Source organism: Fundulus heteroclitus, chromosome 19, assembly GCF_011125445.2.
Source record: "Fundulus heteroclitus isolate FHET01 chromosome 19, MU-UCD_Fhet_4.1, whole genome shotgun sequence".
NCBI lineage: Eukaryota > Metazoa > Chordata > Actinopteri > Cyprinodontiformes > Fundulidae > Fundulus > Fundulus heteroclitus.
In genome coordinates, this window is record NC_046379.1 from 1,739,765 (window position 1) to 1,756,972 (window position 17,208).

The window sequence follows — 17,208 nt, forward strand, 5'->3', positions numbered from 1 at the left end:
TTATTTTTATTAATAAATATGGAAACAACATATTTATTTCTACTTAAATGTTATGAACTTCTGTGTTGGTCTGTCACAATGATTCCTGACTTTCTGTGTTTATAACCTGGTTCTGTGGTTGAGTTCTTATTGGAGACACTGTAGGTCATTACTGCAGACAGTAACTGGAAATTCATTAAAGACAGCTTGTAGCCTTTTATCAGTAATAATTTATTTATGCACTGAGTGGAGTAGTTGTACAAGTTTAAATTAACATCTAAAGTTGCTTTCACCGCAGCATCTTTACACAAACACTTGAAGAATTTTCTCCGTCTTCTGCTCATCTCCATAATTATACAAGGGAAAAATGAGCAATTTGCAAGAGCCAAGAAAAGCAGCTAAGCAGCCGCCATTATTCTGCATGTCTGGTCTAAATCCTGACTTAATCTCCATGATTGATTTAACTTTTCCAAGAAGGGAGTTCAGGCGGCCAACAGAGAGGAACACTGCAGGAAACCCAAGTAATCGTCGCTTTCCAAAACTCCAGCATCACCCCTTCCTGCATCGCTCCTGTTTTTAATTACCTTAGTAACTAGGAACAGTGGGAAAAACAACTTGTTCTCAGAGTCACATTGTGACAATCTCAGGTTTAAACAGAGTTTAATAAAACAAGAACAATAGAGAAGCTGGGAAAGACATGCACAGTGTTTGTTCAGACTAAATGGACAAAGAAAACTACACACCTAAAGAAATGAATTCAACCAATGACAATATTGACTCACTTGCAGGGTTTGCTCAAATGTCCGATGACAGTTTATGATAAGCGACAGTGACCTGGCAGCTCACAGACGGATTCTAGGCTGAAGAGAATAAAGAGAGGCAACAATTACTCCCTGCAGACATGGAGGTGCAGGTAAGCTGCGTAGTCTAAGACAGTTTAAATGCATGTTTCAAAGAAGTATTCACATCCCTTGAACTTTTTCACCTTTTTCTCATGTTTCACATGCTGGGATCAGTCTATTTGATCAGGATTTAAAGCCACACCAACACAAAGAAGTGCATTTTAAACACCCACACCATCCCCATCTCTCCAGCCAAGACTACAGCACCACCTTTCGCTGCAGTTGAGCTGCAAATCTTTTTTTTGTGTTGGGAGGGGGGGGGGTGTATCTGTACGAGCTTTGGACATCCGGAACCTGGAGGTTTTGGCCTGTCTTCTTGGCAAAACAGCTTAAGCTGAGATAGCATAAAGAACAAGAGTTATTTCTGTGAACAAGAGTTTTCAGGTCTTCGAAAAGAAAAAAATGAAGGGTGATATGCAGTGTTAGTTTAAATAATTAATAATGTATATTTAATTGTCTATTTAATATTTTAAAAGTTGTGTTTTAAAATCTTATGCATTGCTTATGGTTCTGTTGCTTTGCAAACATATTCACAAGCTCTGGCTGCATGTTCAGGCTGGTTCTCCTGCTGGAAGGTGAATCTCCACTCCAGACTCACGTCTCCTGCAGCCTCCAACAGGTTTTCTTCCAGGATGGTCCTGATTTAGCTCCATCCATCACTGGGACCTGTCCAGGATGGACCCCGCCTAGACAATGGATGGATTTCCCACCCCTTTCCAATAACTCACCAGCAAATAACAATCAAGTTCACATAGTTTAAAATCTCAGGGCACATTTCTGCTCATGCAGGATGTAAGCAGAGCCCCATCATTAAACTCAACCACCCAACAGGAAGGCTGGAGGCCTTAATGCTGGAGCCCCTTCTAAGGCTCCATGCTGCCTGCCTTCCTTTTACATACACTTTAAAAATATGGTCAGGACACTTCATGGCCAAGTTGTGGAATATCCAGAACTTACTGAAGCCTTACAGCCTCTCTCAGACTTTAAGATCATCTGACCTGAGTTTGCTGGTGATACCACAGACACATTTTAAAACTTGCAGAGATCGGGCTTTTCAGGCCGTGGCCCCGGGAGTCTGTCCCTGTGCTGCAAGACCTCCACTGACTCTATTAAGAAGCAGTTAAATAAATGTTTATACAATCAAGCTTTTAACTATATTGTTAATTTTTTTTCTTTTTTGTTTTGATGTTACTGTGAAGCACTTTGTGATTGTAATGTCTGTGAAAGGTGCTATGCCAACACATTTGGCTTACTCCTCTCTGCCCCCTCTGGTGTCTGTTTCACTGTCAAATAAAAGTCTCAAAGACAGAACCTGTGAAAAAACACACAAGCCGTGCCAATAAAAGCTCAAATGCCTGTGTTGCTTTAATGGTCTCGTAATTTGAATTATGTATGTGAAGAGATAAACTGTAGAGGGGATAATGGTAGATTATCTATCCGAGCACACAGAATACACATGCTGCTGTTAACGAGGGGAGCCGTAGCAACAGATAAGCACACCCGCTCTGCCTCAAGTAGGCCACATATATAAAAGTTATTGCATCCAGAAGCAGAACGTTACCGTGACACCGAAAAGAAATTATGATTAACTCTTTCCTGTTCTGAGACATCTACATTGTTATATGATAAACCTAATTTTGCCCATTGTGGCTATAATGTTGATCTGGTCTATGTTTATGATGTAAAACTGTGGGTGTAGAGTCCTTATAGGAGCCACTGATAGAAATTAGAGATTTAATATTCCTAGATTCTCAGATGGTGGTGGCAGCATACGTCCAAGACTGTGGGGTTTTGGCACCTGGGGCCTGTGGGGCCTGTCCCCCCCCAAATGTCACTTTGGAGCTCTATGCTCGCTTAAAATAATCTGTGGAACAGGGTTGTTCTTTATAGAGTATTACTTTATAAAGAACGATCCTGTAATAAACATTTGTGACTATATATTTAAGTTTTTTGCCAGAATACTGGGTAGCTCAGCAGCGAAATCTTCTCAAGGCGCCTTGAAATTGAGGCCGGCCCGCCAATGTTTGTTTAAATAATGAACATCTGAAGTCACTATTGGCATACCCAACATGCTCTCAGTAGACAGCCGTGGGTCACAACTACTACAGTCCAAAGCTCAGATTATCCAAATAAAACAAGAGAACTGCAAACATTACATCTTTCTGATAGTGTGCAATCATCTAGTGTTGGCTATTCTTTCTATCTACCAAGACAAAAGACAAAAAAATAAACTGGTGGGTGATCCTTTATGTGTGATTTCATGCATAAAAAATTTTCATTTTTAAATTACATTTAGATAAAATTGCATTTCTTGTGAGTTGGTTTGTGCTATTTTATCTGGTTCATTTAGAATTGATCCCAGTCAGGTTGTATCGACCACAGAAGACCTAGTTGCTGCTAATGGGCGTTGAGTTTTTCTGCCATGCCTAACTTCATGCCAGCGACACCACTGAGCGAATTGTTTGACCAAATTTTCAAATTATAATAGCATTATAATTTCAGAGACTGAGGAAGGAAGCAACAGAAATGAGTGGAGTGAGATGAGGGAATGTAATGCTCAAACAGAGAACCCGATATTTAAGCCAGACACAACTGTTGTGTTTAAAAACTTAAAAAAGTATAAAACGAACAGGAATAATAATGTCCAGAGTACAGCATAGAACATTCTGTGAACACATTATATATTACTTATGTTCACAATCATAGATTACTCTACTGACAATATCCCTATTTGTGCTGCTGTCTTTGGTGCATCGTCTGTCAAAGGATCTGTAGCTCAAACTAAATTAATTATGTCAATCTCACAGAACAAAAGCTAAACCCGTTTTCTACTTGGCAAAGTTTAATAACTGGATTAAAATCCCTTAAAGACTGTGGACACAGAAACAAGTAAAATCCTTTTTCCAGAAGAATCATTTTGCCCTCTGCCTCTCTGTCAATTGGAGTCACCACTCTGCACACAAATATCTAGTCTCAATAGAAGGCCTTTTAAGCTCTGAAATCAGAAAAACAAAAATCAGAAAATTATAAATTTTGCTTTTTCAGGCTGTCCTGAATATTTTAAAAAGCTGACAGGTTTGACAGGTTGAAATAGAGCCGTTTAAATCCATCAAGACCCATTGTATTCTCAATTAGCTAGCTGTACTTAAACTACAGCTAGCTGGCAAACACGATTAATTAACTAAAAATCGTTACGTGAAATATCACTGTTGACTTGTTTTTGTACAGAGCCACAAGCTAACATTTCATCAACTTACTGCAGGAAATTAATCCAAAACACGGAGAACTGAACTGCATTCAGTGCTGGTTTGGCAGCTGAATCAGAGCGTTAGGTCACCTGCATGAGTACGGTTGCCAAAACGGCACCTCTAAAACATGGGACAGGTTTGGGGGGGGGGGTTGTTGACGGTTTATGACAAACCTTACTCCATCAGAGACACAAAGTTGTAGCACTCCTTACCTGCTTTGACGCAACTTCCTTATGTAGGTCTAGGAAAGTAAAGCGTAGAGTGCCATCTAGTATTCCATCCATCCATCCATCCATTTTCCAAACCGCTTAATCCCTCATGGGGTTGCGGGGTTGCTGCTATCTCCAGCGAGAGGTGGGGTTCACCCTGGACAGGTCCTATTATTCTCTAGTATCTAGTAATCTCATATACAAATCAAAGGCTGCAGTCAATATACGGGACAAAGACATTCAAATACGGGACATTTAAATCTGACTTAAAAAATGGGACGTCCATGTAAAATGGGACAATTGAAAACGCCATGCATGACCCACATGACCTCCGCAGTTCATTGTTTCTTAGAAGTCTATGAGAGTGTTGCCACTCTCTCTGCTGTAACCCTGGTCCTACCTGCAGCGTCTTGCACAGGATTCCTCTTTCATTATGACTTCTTCACTTCTTTATTCCTCCATGTTAGAAAGCGGCATACTTCTGTGTTTCTTTAGAGCTAAGAAAGGCCATCAGATATGGTTCTATGTAGATTATTTCCTGTTCACTGGGTTTGCCTCGGCCATAAGATGCCATCACATGAAAATAAGTTCTGGGTTTTATCCAGACCAGTGGTGATCACATCCTCAGGGTTTAATCTGTACTGCTAAAGGTCCAACTGTAAAGAATTATGAGGAGATGAACCCGGTATTCAGCCAGACACTAAAATAATACTTGATGGGATTTAATAAGGAGATGATGGGTCAGGAAGGCAGACAAAAAACAATCCAATAGTGATGTTACGTGATGTGCCGAGGCTTAGAGGCGTGTGTTGAGTAATGGAGGGGGCGTTTCCGTAATGCGCGTATCGAAGCTTGCTTCATTTAGGGGAGGAGCCGAAAACGATGACGTCAGAAGCCTCGCTGCCCGGCTGTACCACGTGACTGCTTCGGGAAGTGGCTCAGATTTTTGCGTGGGGTTTGACAGCTTTAGAAACCCCACAGCAGTGTTTCCCGCAGCACTATGTTGGCCGCCTCGCCAAACTCACGCTACCGCCTCGCCAACATTCCAAAAAAAAAAAAAAAAAAAAAAAAAAAAAAAAACTTACACAATATGCTTGCATGTTTATTTGATGTCAAAACACGTTTTTTGTTGTTGCTTTCTCGCGTGCATATAGTGAATAGCAGGGAAAAAACAGGCAAAAATACATGGATACTTTGAAGCGAGAAGCGACTTCACCGACGCCCCCCACCTCCGCGCGGATGACTGGCGCTTTAATATATTACACACTATCACAATTTTTGCATGCTGATGTTTGTTTGTTGTGCAAATAAAGACAGGTAACAGACACTGTATTTATTCCCTTTTAACCAGCCACCAGAAAACAAGAGCTGGATGAAGCTCCACACCAAAAACTGTGGAGAAATCGTTGTTTCTTAATAAAAATGCATGAAATCATCCAAGTTACACAAGCATTAGCCTATTCACTACCCCCTGCCTAGTTCCACAAGCACTTTTACTGTCCTCTGCCTGATTAAGCCCATGCCATTTTTCTAGAGTCACAGAAAAACATTATTACACAACATGCCATATCACTACTATTTTGGGAATAATTACACACAGAGAATACATTCAAACAATATTTTATTATACACATATGTGTATACATAATTTATGTAGACAAATGATTTCATCCTACACCTTTTGCGAAGTCATTCCCAAAAATCAATGCATCACACGTGTTAAGCTACAGCAGGCTGTGATTATACACCTGGCCAGTAGGTGGTGTCGTGTGCACATGAAGCTCCAAGAAATGAACCCGTTCTCGAACCAGTTGGCTCAAGTGGTTCAATGCCTCATGAGGCTTCATCTCACCATCACTACAATCCAAAAAGGCGTACAGAGCAAACATCCAGGTGACAACAAAAACTGGGACAGACTCAAAAAACAGAGGAACTGGTCAGGTAATCAGAATACATGCAAATGCTGAAGGGCTCTTACCAATGAAACGTGTGTGAGGAGTTCCGGCAACAAACAGAAAACTGAGGAGGGTTTAAATAGACAGGTGGACAGGTGAAACCAAGTGACTTCTAATTAACTAGGAACAGGTGAGAGTGATCAAGGAAGGGGAAGTAACTGAGAGGCTGATGGGACAGAAACTAAGATGAACAACTACAGAGCAAAAATAACCATAAAGAGAAAACCCAAGACAGAAAACAAGGCTAAGACTGAACAGAACACAAGCTTTAATGAAATCTAATAAAGAAGACCAGATAACTAAAACAGTTAAGGCTAAACATGAATCCAATACAATACAAAACTAGAAACAGAAATAAACCCTAAGGCAGGGAAGTTAACTAAAACAACAACATGAACCAGAACAGAACATTACACCAACACTGTTCTGTGGGAAGATCCGGACTTTGTCCTTTTCAGCCTTGACTTCTTCCATCCAATTTGATATTTTTCTGCTACAGTTTCATCAGTGCAACTTCTTCTGCTAAGAAATCTAGTGACTTTCCTCATTACTAATAGTGACAGGCGATAAAGAACAAGGTTAGATTTGCGGGTCAGTACACAGTACAATCACTGATTGATAGTACACTTTAATTTGCACACTATATCAAACTGCTTGTAAATCGACTTAGAGTCAGACTTAGAGTCAGACTGGGCTTGTCTCTCCTCTGAGGCCCGGAGGAGGCTTGTTGTAGCCACATTCATGCCAATGTTGGACTATGGAGATGTATTTTACTTGCACTCATCACCTCAGAGTCTGAGAGCTCTCCATACTGTCTGGCATAGAGCTCTGAGGTTCATCTCTGGCCTCAAAGCTCTTACACATCTCTGTGTACTTTATGTTGGTGTTGGCTGGCCCTCCTTGGCATCCCGCAGGCTTCAGCATCTGTACTCGTTTATAAATGTTTACTTGGTCAGCTTCCTTACTGCTTTTCTCAGAAATGTACTGGTTTCTATTGTCTTTGTTCCACCAACCCATTTTTATTGTCAGTTCCAAAGGTCTGATGGGAAAGACAGGTTTTCAGTTTGCTGTTCCTTCTGCATGGAACCTTCTACAAAATGACATAAAACTGAGGGAGCTGGTCTCTTTAGAATAGTTTAAAAGACTTTTAAATGACAAAGATATTGTCACAATAACATGCAGTTGTTTTAACTGATTATTTTTAACTATTTTGTACAATCTGTTGCTTTTGACGTTTGATATCTTGACTGGTTTGTAATTGTTTATTTTGTATGTGTGGATGAATGTTTTTAATTTATATGTAATCCTGCTGCCTTTTGTGGCCAAGATGCTGTTGCAAGAGAGATTTTTTAATCTAAATGAGACTTTTCCTGGTTAAATAACGGTTAAATGAAAATAAATAAACTGTGTACTGACCGGTTATCAAGAGTGCGTTTCCACACCAAAATGCAACTTTAATGCCATATGAACAACTTTTAGCAAATTCTGTTCTTTTTTGTATGGGTGACAGTGACATCACAAGAGGCAGAGGAATCTGTCTGACCAGCAGATGCAAGAAAACACTTTATTGGGATTTTTGAGAGGTTTTGACATCGATTCTGAAGAACTTGAGTTGCAACATTTTCAACCTTTCATGTTTAAGCCAGTGTTTGCGTCTGATGTCCCCTGCAACACGACAGATTCTCACAAGGATGAGGAACCTGAAGCAAACAGTTAGTTTTGACTTGAAAACAAATCTATTTTCCTGTAAACAATTTTCTGGTCCCATATTTTGATGACTCAGCAGTTCTGGAGGAACCATCTTTGGGTCTTATAGACCAGAACAGCCCAGAGAGGTTTCCATAACAAGTTGAAAAATTATCATGGAAATTTGAACTTTAATGATGAAATGTAGCCCTTTCTGTCTGCCCAAGTCATCTTTACACGCTGCTTCCATGTATTTTATTGATGTCAGATCTCTCTGAAACATCTCACATATGGCTCAGACATTTTGCTGCTGCAATATCGAATATAAGAAAACACAGAAACAAACAAATACAACTGGAAGTACAGATCAGTTGCTTCATATCAGATATGATGTCAGTCAGAAGGTATACAGCCTAAATTTATTTACATCCATCCATTTATTGTCCATATCTGCTTATGCGTGCAGGGTTGCATATCTCCAGCGGTCATTGAATGGAGACCACCATAGACATCGCCAGACCATCACAGACACACAAAGGACAAACAACCGTGCACACAAATTCACACCTGTGGGTGGATTTAGAGAGACCAATTAACCTAACAACCACATTTGTGGATTGTGGGAGGAAGCTGGAGTGTCCAGAAAGAACCCATGCACGCACAAGGAGAACATGAAAATTCCATGCAGAAAGACACCAGGGTGGGATTTGAACCCAGGACCTTCTTGCTGCAAGCCAAAAGTGCTACCAACTGTACAACTTATATGTTTATTTAAAATGACATTTAAAAGGTATGTTTTTTTTCAGTCAAGCAGGTTGCCCGATGGCTGCAAGGTACTTCCTGGTAAGATCCTTGGTATGTGTTGAATATGCATCAACAGGCATTAACTACATGCAAGCACAGCCTCAGTATTAAGACGATTTTGTCACAAGAAACTGGGTTAACGGCTGACTGTTACAGTTGCATGTTTTGAAGAAATGCATTTCTTTCTAATGAGTTCAGCCTTTTATCCTCAGCTCCAGATGTTGTTCTCATACAACCTGGAGGTTCAGTCCAAAGAGGTAAACTTCAGATTTCTTAGTTGTAAACCATTTCCTTCAACAGCTTCACAAACATGTAAGGCTTTCGGTGTTTGGGATTTCACCGGTTTGATATTTATGTGTTCTTTATCTTGGGTGTTCCAGCTGTTTAGTTTACCACTTCCATCACAGATACTCACAGTCACGCCATGTTTATACAACCAGAATAACATTTATTTGCTATTGATTCATGTCGAATCACATCCAGATGTGTCATAGGTAGCATCTCAGTGCCATACTTGTAAGATAATAATAAAAACAGGATCCAGGAGGATTTTCCTTCTGTTGTGGATTAAATTATTTGCAACCATCAGACTGAGGTTGTTTTCCTTCTCCTTTCAGACTTGAGTGACTCACTTGAGTCACCAGGTAATGAAAAGCATCAGGAACAAAACAATGTTTGAAACAAGTGTTATCACGCTATAATGCAGGTCTGACCAGGATAGCATCCAAAGTTTAAATAGACACAGAGGATGTCTGAACACAGATAGAAACCATTAAATATGGCCCTAAAACAGAAACATTAGGCTTGATTGCAGTTAAGTTTTAGCTTTACAGAAGAAAGGTGAAGTTATGGCTGTAGAATTATAAAAGATAAGCAAACCTGATGTGAAAAGAGGTCAAACTCTGCAAATATTTTTCTTTCATTTGATGTTCTTTGTCTGCATCAATTTTTATTTTCTCAACTATTTTCATCCCTGGCACGTGTGGTAAGACTTGCCTTCCTGTTTGCCATATTGTCTCCATTTTTAAGGTGGGCGCACCCTTGCCCACAGCCCACAATGAGTCAACGCTGCCCCGTTAGATGGTTTTGTGGACAGAAATGTAAATTGAGACGGTGGATGTCTGTGCTGACCACAAGCTGGCATGTTTTTGTGTCGCCGCAGGAAAGCCTGAAGTAAATGCAGATAGTGAGTCAGAAACCCTCAGCAAGCAGTTGTTGTGACTCTGGGGAGTCACTTTCCGTACCCACTCTAACCGTTTAAAGATTTTTCCTTTTATTATAGGTTATAATGCATACTTAATGCTTTTTCAAAGCAGAGAGCAACTGTGTAGGAAAAGCATATTTACAGACATTTCCCAGAAACTGTTCACATCACACAACTATCACATGTACAACTTCAGTATTTGCAACACATGAACCCGTCTGCTTCACAACAACTTACTGAACAGTGACAAAAGCTTATGTTTTCTACTTTATAGCTGTTGAATTAAACATTAGGCTTTAATATGTAAAGTATCCAGCATGTTAATTTCAAACCAGATGCAGTTCATTCATGAGCATGGTGTATGATTTTAACATTACTGATATCTCTGTACAGTCATCTTCCTGTAAAGTCCAGCATTTCTCAGATGTTTTAGACTAAAGTCTTGAGTGTGGAAGATAAATTTGAGCGGGTGGACTCGGTTGCAGTTCTTCTCTTGATGTTCCACTGCTTCATGAGTTCCCAAACTTTTTTCCTGAAGTTCTTACCAACAATAACGTAGAGGACTGGGTTCAGGACGCTGTTGAAGAAGCCCAGGTAGGTGAACACCTGGTTGCAGATATCTAAAGTGGTCGATAGGTCACACCCTTCCAGGACCTCGGCTCGCACCATGATATCCAAAATGGTGACGAGATGGAACGGCACCCAGCACACGAGGAAAGCTAGGAGGACCACCAGGACCAAGATGGTGGCCTTCTGCTCTGTGTTCGTCGCATTGACCCTCTCTATTGACTGCTTTTTTAAAGCCCGAATGATCCTCAAAGTGCAGAACAAGATGATTAAAAAAGGGACGATGAAGCTAAGAATCAGCAGCATCACATCATAGAGCATCTCCAGAGTGGAATTTGGGTAATCCAGGTAGCAGGCATGAACTCCATACTCAGGAAAGTGTTTCACATCCCTAAAGATGAATGTGGGAATGCTGAGCAACAGGCCAAAACCCCACGTCAGCAGGCAGCCTAGTTTAGCATATTTGGCCCTGCGCATTCTCCCATGCGACAAAGCATGCACCAGCGCCACGTATCGATCAATACCCACCAGAACGAGGAAATAGATGCTGCCGTAGACGTTTATTTTGATGCCTACATTCACAATTTTGCACATAAACAGTCCAAAGGGCCAATTGTAATTATTGGAAATGTTGATGGCCCAGAAAGGCAAACAGGACACCAGAACTAGATCCGCTGCAGCCAGGTTGCTCAGGTAGATCTCAGCGACTGTGCAGGGCTTCTTGTGGAGGCAGAAAACCATCAGGACGAAGAGGTTGAAGAAGATTCCCAGCACACTGATGGTCAGAACATAAACCGGCCCAGTGAGGTGGATCCATGCCCAGGCCTCTGATTCAGGACAGGTTGTGTCATTGATGCTTTTATGGTCTCCATACAATGCTGTGACATTGAAGTCGGGGATGCTGGAAAGACCAATAATACAAAACACACAATGTTGTTGTCCATTTGCTTAGTGTTTAAAAGCTATTATAAGGCTAATCAGATCCCTGTCTGTGGTTAATATCAGATTAAAGTTATCAGTCCAGATAATATGGCAATAACACAATGAGACATTTCCACATTTTGTTACATTTTAACCACAAACTCCTTTGTACTTTAATGAGATTTTATGTGATAGATCAACACAAAGCGTGTAAATGTGAAGTGGAAGGAAAACAAAACATGATTTTCAAAATGTTTACAAAAAAAAGGTATTTAGAAAATGTGTCTGACACCTAATCAAATCAGAAAATCTCTGTTACACCCATCAGAGGAAACTCTCTCAACAGGAAAATAACGAGTCGTCATCTCTACAGATCTGGCCTTAATGTAAATAGAATCCCATTGTTGAAAGACAACCATTTAAAGTTTGTTTCAAGTTATGGAGGAAACACAGAAAAGATATGGAAGAAGGTGATCTGGTCTGAGGAGACGACAGCACGTCATCCTACATACCATCCCCATGATGAAACACGGTGGTGGCAGCATCATGGATGTGCAAAGCCAGAAACATTCCCCAAAGGCCTTCCAGCTGTAACTTGACCAAAAGCCGGTTCTAAAACATGTGGAGGAAGCTGAATACGCACTCACATCACATTTAAATTATCTTTTTCCCTCCACTTCCCAGCTATGAACAACTTAGTGTTAATTCATCACATAAATTCACACAAAAAACACGGCAAGGTTATTTGACAAAACATGAAAAATTAAATTAGAAAACATTTTCTCAACCATATATTAGGGTGATTTTGATCTTTTCTAACTTGGATTTCTTAACTTCAGCCACAGTCTGGCTTTAATCTGAGTTTGTGCTGACATGGAGCCACAGCTTTAAAAACAAGCATTTTTTGATTATACGGTCCAGTCACAAGATGTGCAGTGGTGACTTTTTGGGAGGGCCTCTGCCCACTGTGGAAATATATATTACAGGGTCAATTCAAGGCTTTACAGAGTCTGCTGGGCTGCTGCTACAGCTGTTTGTTGTGAGGTGAAATAACGCAGAGCGCAGTTCGTTTCATTGTGTTAAATACAAGCAGAATCACAGAAACTCATCCTGCTGCATGTAAACCTGGATAATTAAACTAATTACTGCTTCCTCTGCTGCACATAGAAATTAGAACTATGTAAGTCGGATGCTGTGCATAATCCTTTTACCTGATTGTGAGTTATGAAGGAGAGTAATTACCTTTTTGCAGTAATGAGCAGCAGGCTCTGCTTGCCTATCACATCATCCTCCTTCTCTTCCAACTGTTTCATCTGATTCTAACATAAAACCTTCATTAAATAAAATACATTTTTAACTGAAGTGTATTTTAAGAGTACAATATTTTATCTTCTTTATTCCACAAGTTATTCACAAGTTTACAAAAATCTGAAACTTTTATTTGAGTTTCATCAGGTTATCTTTAAATAATATTCTGACTACAAGAGGTATCGATAAATTTGGACACCAGTTCTTCTCCCACATGTTTAACAACCTGAAGATATTTTCCTGATCTCCTCACCCCTAAAAGAAATAAAATCTCTGACAGAATGTTTTAAAGCATAAAGATCGTGTACCTGGTAGCTGGTAGAGTCATTTCTCCTGAGTGTCCAGATGCTCCTCAGGCATATGCCCCACTCTGCTGTGTCCGTGTGTGTCTCGCTCCCTGTGAGTAAACGACAATCAGTGTGATGTCAGCCAGCAAGGCAGACCGAGTTTATACTTCAACCCACGCGCTGTGTGACTGATGATTGGCTCACAGGTCTCTGCCTGTCCTCCTCACAGCAAAAAGCTCCTCAGTTTCTAACCTTGCACAGTTTGAATCCTGAAGAATGTTTCATGGCTGCTGTAATGCCAATAAATGTAAAAACGAAAATGAAGTTTTTTGTGATTCTAGGATCATTTGGTGAGAGATCATTTAGTGTTTCTCTTTTCCACTCATCTACTCTCTACATGTTTCATCCTGCTCAGAGTCGTGGTGCTCATCTCCAGCAGGTAATGGGTGAGCGGTGGGGGTACAGTTAATCCATCCCAGAGAAACGCTGAAACATACAGGACTAATAATCATGTATATATTTAAGGATGTCTCCAATGAAGCCAACATGCATGTTTTAGGTCTGTGGCAGGAGACCAGGGGGACCACGTGTGAGGCCAGGTGTGAACAGTGGTTCACCTTGTTGTAAAGTTAAAACAATAAAACCTCATTAAAACGAGCTCATTTAAAATCCGTAGTAGAAAAGGTGAGATTCCCAAAGAACTACAGAACATCATATTCTTCTTTTCTACTTTTATTTTGTCAAATTTTTCCAACAACTTTAGCCCGAGATATTCAAGTCAATATTCACGTTTAGGTTAGGATTTTAACCCTTAACAAAGCAGTTTGTTCACATAGCTTCACTTTTTTAATGAATATGTTTTTATAAAATACATTTCAAACAGTATTTGCCCTGAAATGGGCCAGTGGTGGGCAGCAACGTTGTCTCTGATCAATGTCATTGTTGAAACAGAACCTTACAGTTCTGTCATGATTTGTGTTTTGTTATGGTTTATGTTGGTCTTTTTAATTAGTTCACTCTCCTGTCTTAGTATTAGCTCTGGTTTTTATTATTTGCTTATGTTCTGTTTAGTCTTAGGTTTGGTCTTTATGTTGATTTTGGTTCTGGATTAGTCTAGTTTAATTTCTGTTTTGGTTTAGTAATTCTCTTCATGTAATCAATTCTGTCTTAGGTTTAGGTTGTGTATTAGTTTTGGTTAATGGAATAGTTTGGGTTTTAATGTGGTTTGATTTTGTACTTTGTTTTATATCATCAGTTTCTTCTGGCCTGCTCTGATCACTTCTGTCACCAGCCTTTATTCAGTTCACCTGCCAGCATTCTTTCATCTTCCTGTCACTCCCCTTCACCAGTCACCATCCAATCAGCTTCAGTTTTCCTCCAGCCACTTTTTCCCCCTGATCAGCTCCACCCATTCCTATAATTAGTTTCACTCTGTTCACCTGTTCACTCCCCTACTTATATCTGCCTCTGTCTCCTGCACTCGGCCAGATCATTGTTTTTCCATCCATATCGGTGAGTCTTGTCCAGCATTACCTGTTCTCTGTTTGTTTGCCTGTTTAACTGACCACTGCTTGAGTTGATTCTGCCTGCCTGTTTCCTGATCAGACCAATCTTTGGATTTTTGAGTTACCCTGTCCCCTGTTTTTGTAGATAGTTTCATCTGTGACTGTTTTTTTTTTTTTTTTTTTTTGTTATTTTTGGTTATTGGACGCATTCTTTTCCTTTTTGGCCTGATGCCCGTTTTTGTTTTTGCATTTTGGAAATAAATTATTCTTCACCTAACCTCTGCGTGTCTGGCTGAATACTGGGTCCCTCTGTCTCTGGTTCTTGACAAGCTCGAATTCTATGGTGGACAAACATGGGAAATGAAATGTAGAATTTAAATGATTTAGATCAAATGGTGTTTTAGAATGGCCTAGTCAAAGTCCAGACAAACTTGTTGAATCTGAATTTGAGTTATGTTGCAGAGAAGAATAGACAGAGATGTCAGTCCCTAAATGTGTAGAGTTGGTAAAGACATTCAACATGCTGTACATGAAGTGAGGTTGTACGAAGCTTTAGAAATGTCTTTTTTTTTTTTTAAATTTGCACTTGACAGTTCCTGGTTATTTGTTGATGATTACATATATTTTTATAACTAAGCATGATCTCTCCACAGAACCTGGGACTAAAGCTGCATCTCAGATTCAACCTTCATCGTTTGGAGCAGCAGAGAAACACTAAACAAAAAGGGGTCATTTGGAAAGGTTGTCATGTAAATGTATATTTTCTCTCTGTTAATAAAACCAGCCAATGTTTGAAAGCTGCATGTCAACAAACCAAAAGCTCAGAGAACAAGGCCCTGTGGACCAATGTAGAGAAACCACATCATACCTTCACAAACCCCCTATTCTAACTCTTGAGCATGGTAGTGGAGGAATGGTAATTTGTGGCTGTTTTGCCATATAGGTTCCTTAGTTTGACATTAATATGGGATTATTTTTACTTTTAACATGTAACATTTATGATAAAAAGTTAATTTACACAAAGTATTATCTACTCTGCTATTATTTACATGAAAAGATGCCTCTCATTCAGACATCTGCCATGACCATGACCATCAGTCAGGAGGCGTGTCACTAGATGGTTACCAACAATCATCGACTCTTTCTACCTTTGACCATAACACTGTCCTGATGGCGGGTCAGTAGAGCTGGCAGCCACTACTCACTCCCTCCTGTTCCATAGCCAACATGAGGCTCTCTTTGCTGCCTCGCCCAGTCTTTGCACCGCTTGTTTTCTCTCACTTCCTATCAACCCCTCTGCTGTCAACACCTTCCAAGCTGGCTGAGCTGGAAAAACTTTACATCCAATCACCTCTGGGGACAACTATGTCTGCCAACCCTGCAGCCGTGCACCAGCTCTTTGTGAGGATCTGACTTCCTCAAAAATGCATCCTCACAGCCCCTGGCACCGTTAAGTCGATCAGAGTGATCTTCCTTGCCTCAGTAGAGAACAATACCACATTGGGTCTTAAAATAGTCTGAACGATATCCGTGAATTGAAGCCTTGTCTTTAAATTAACCCTAAGCTCCCATGATCGGGATTTCTGCTGGAGGCCTATTGTGTTTTTTTGGGGGGTGCTGGTAGCTTTGTCCTTATTGAATGTTATTTGTGGAGACTTGATGTTGTAAAGGTGTTTAATTCATCTTCCCTACTCCAAGATGTCAGCAAGCACTGGCACTACTTTGTCATGGCACAAACCTATAACTACCCTGAGACAAGGCAGTATTACATCCTGTCAAGACGTGTGCCATGGTTCCATTTTGCCCACAGCGCTTACCTGCTGGATAATCTCTCGTGCCCCATATATGCACAGATGTTGGAAGGAAAGGCTCAAGTGTCCATAATTCAGCCCATGTATGTCACAGTTATATTTCCCATATTAGGATCTGAGACAGCAAGCATAGAGGCAAACAGCCACTAAAGATCTTTGATTGTAAGGGAAGTGGGATGCAAGAACCGGTACAGGATGACCGGGAGGGCTCTGGTCACTGACTGCAAAGATAGTGGACAGGGATGAACACCACCAGCAAGCCAGGAGGGGATAAAGTGGAGCAGAGGCGGACTTATGGGTTGATGGTTAATAGAGCTTAATTAAGGCAATACTTTAAGCAAAAACCTTTTACTGCTATGCCAGCAGATAATTTTTTTAGGACTGCCTCTGGCAGCTTTAACATAAAAAATTTTTAATTTTTCAAGCTGTGTGAAACTGCACAGAGAGCATCTGTGAACATCCAACTTTAAGTCTTGCAGAATTTTGTATTGGATTTACTCTGGATTTTAGGCCATTCTAACACATAATACTACTGTGATCTAAAGCATCTCATTGTAGCGCTCTCTGGCTGCATGTTAACGGTGGTTGTCCTGTGGGAAGATGAACCTCCACACCAGTCTCAGGTCTTATTTATCCTCTAATAGGTTTTTCTCCAGGATGGTGCTGGGTTTAGCTCTATCCTTCTTCCCATCAACTTTTAGGAGTTGATATGAAGAAGATATCCTCATTTGAACAAAGCAACTTTTTCCAAATCCTCACTGCATTGTCTACATGGCATCCCTCTGACACCTTCTTCTGACTTTTGACTATTGAGCCGATGGG

The 17,208-nt window shown here is 40.4% G+C and overlaps 1 protein-coding gene across 1 annotated transcript; it reads right to left on the reverse strand.

Annotated features, from left to right (window-relative positions):
- Positions 1-8,828: 8,828 nt before the first annotated feature.
- LOC105929863 (B2 bradykinin receptor) lies at positions 8,829-13,196 on the reverse strand. Its single transcript, XM_012867783.3, has 2 exons — positions 13,092-13,196; positions 8,829-11,455 (listed from the first exon to the last, which is right to left on the reverse strand). The coding sequence occupies exons 1-2, from the start codon at positions 13,109-13,111 to the stop codon at positions 10,417-10,419; spliced, it is 1,059 nt and encodes a 352-aa protein (XP_012723237.2). The 5' UTR covers positions 13,112-13,196; the 3' UTR covers positions 8,829-10,416.
- Between the last annotated feature and the right edge of the window lie 4,012 nt (positions 13,197-17,208).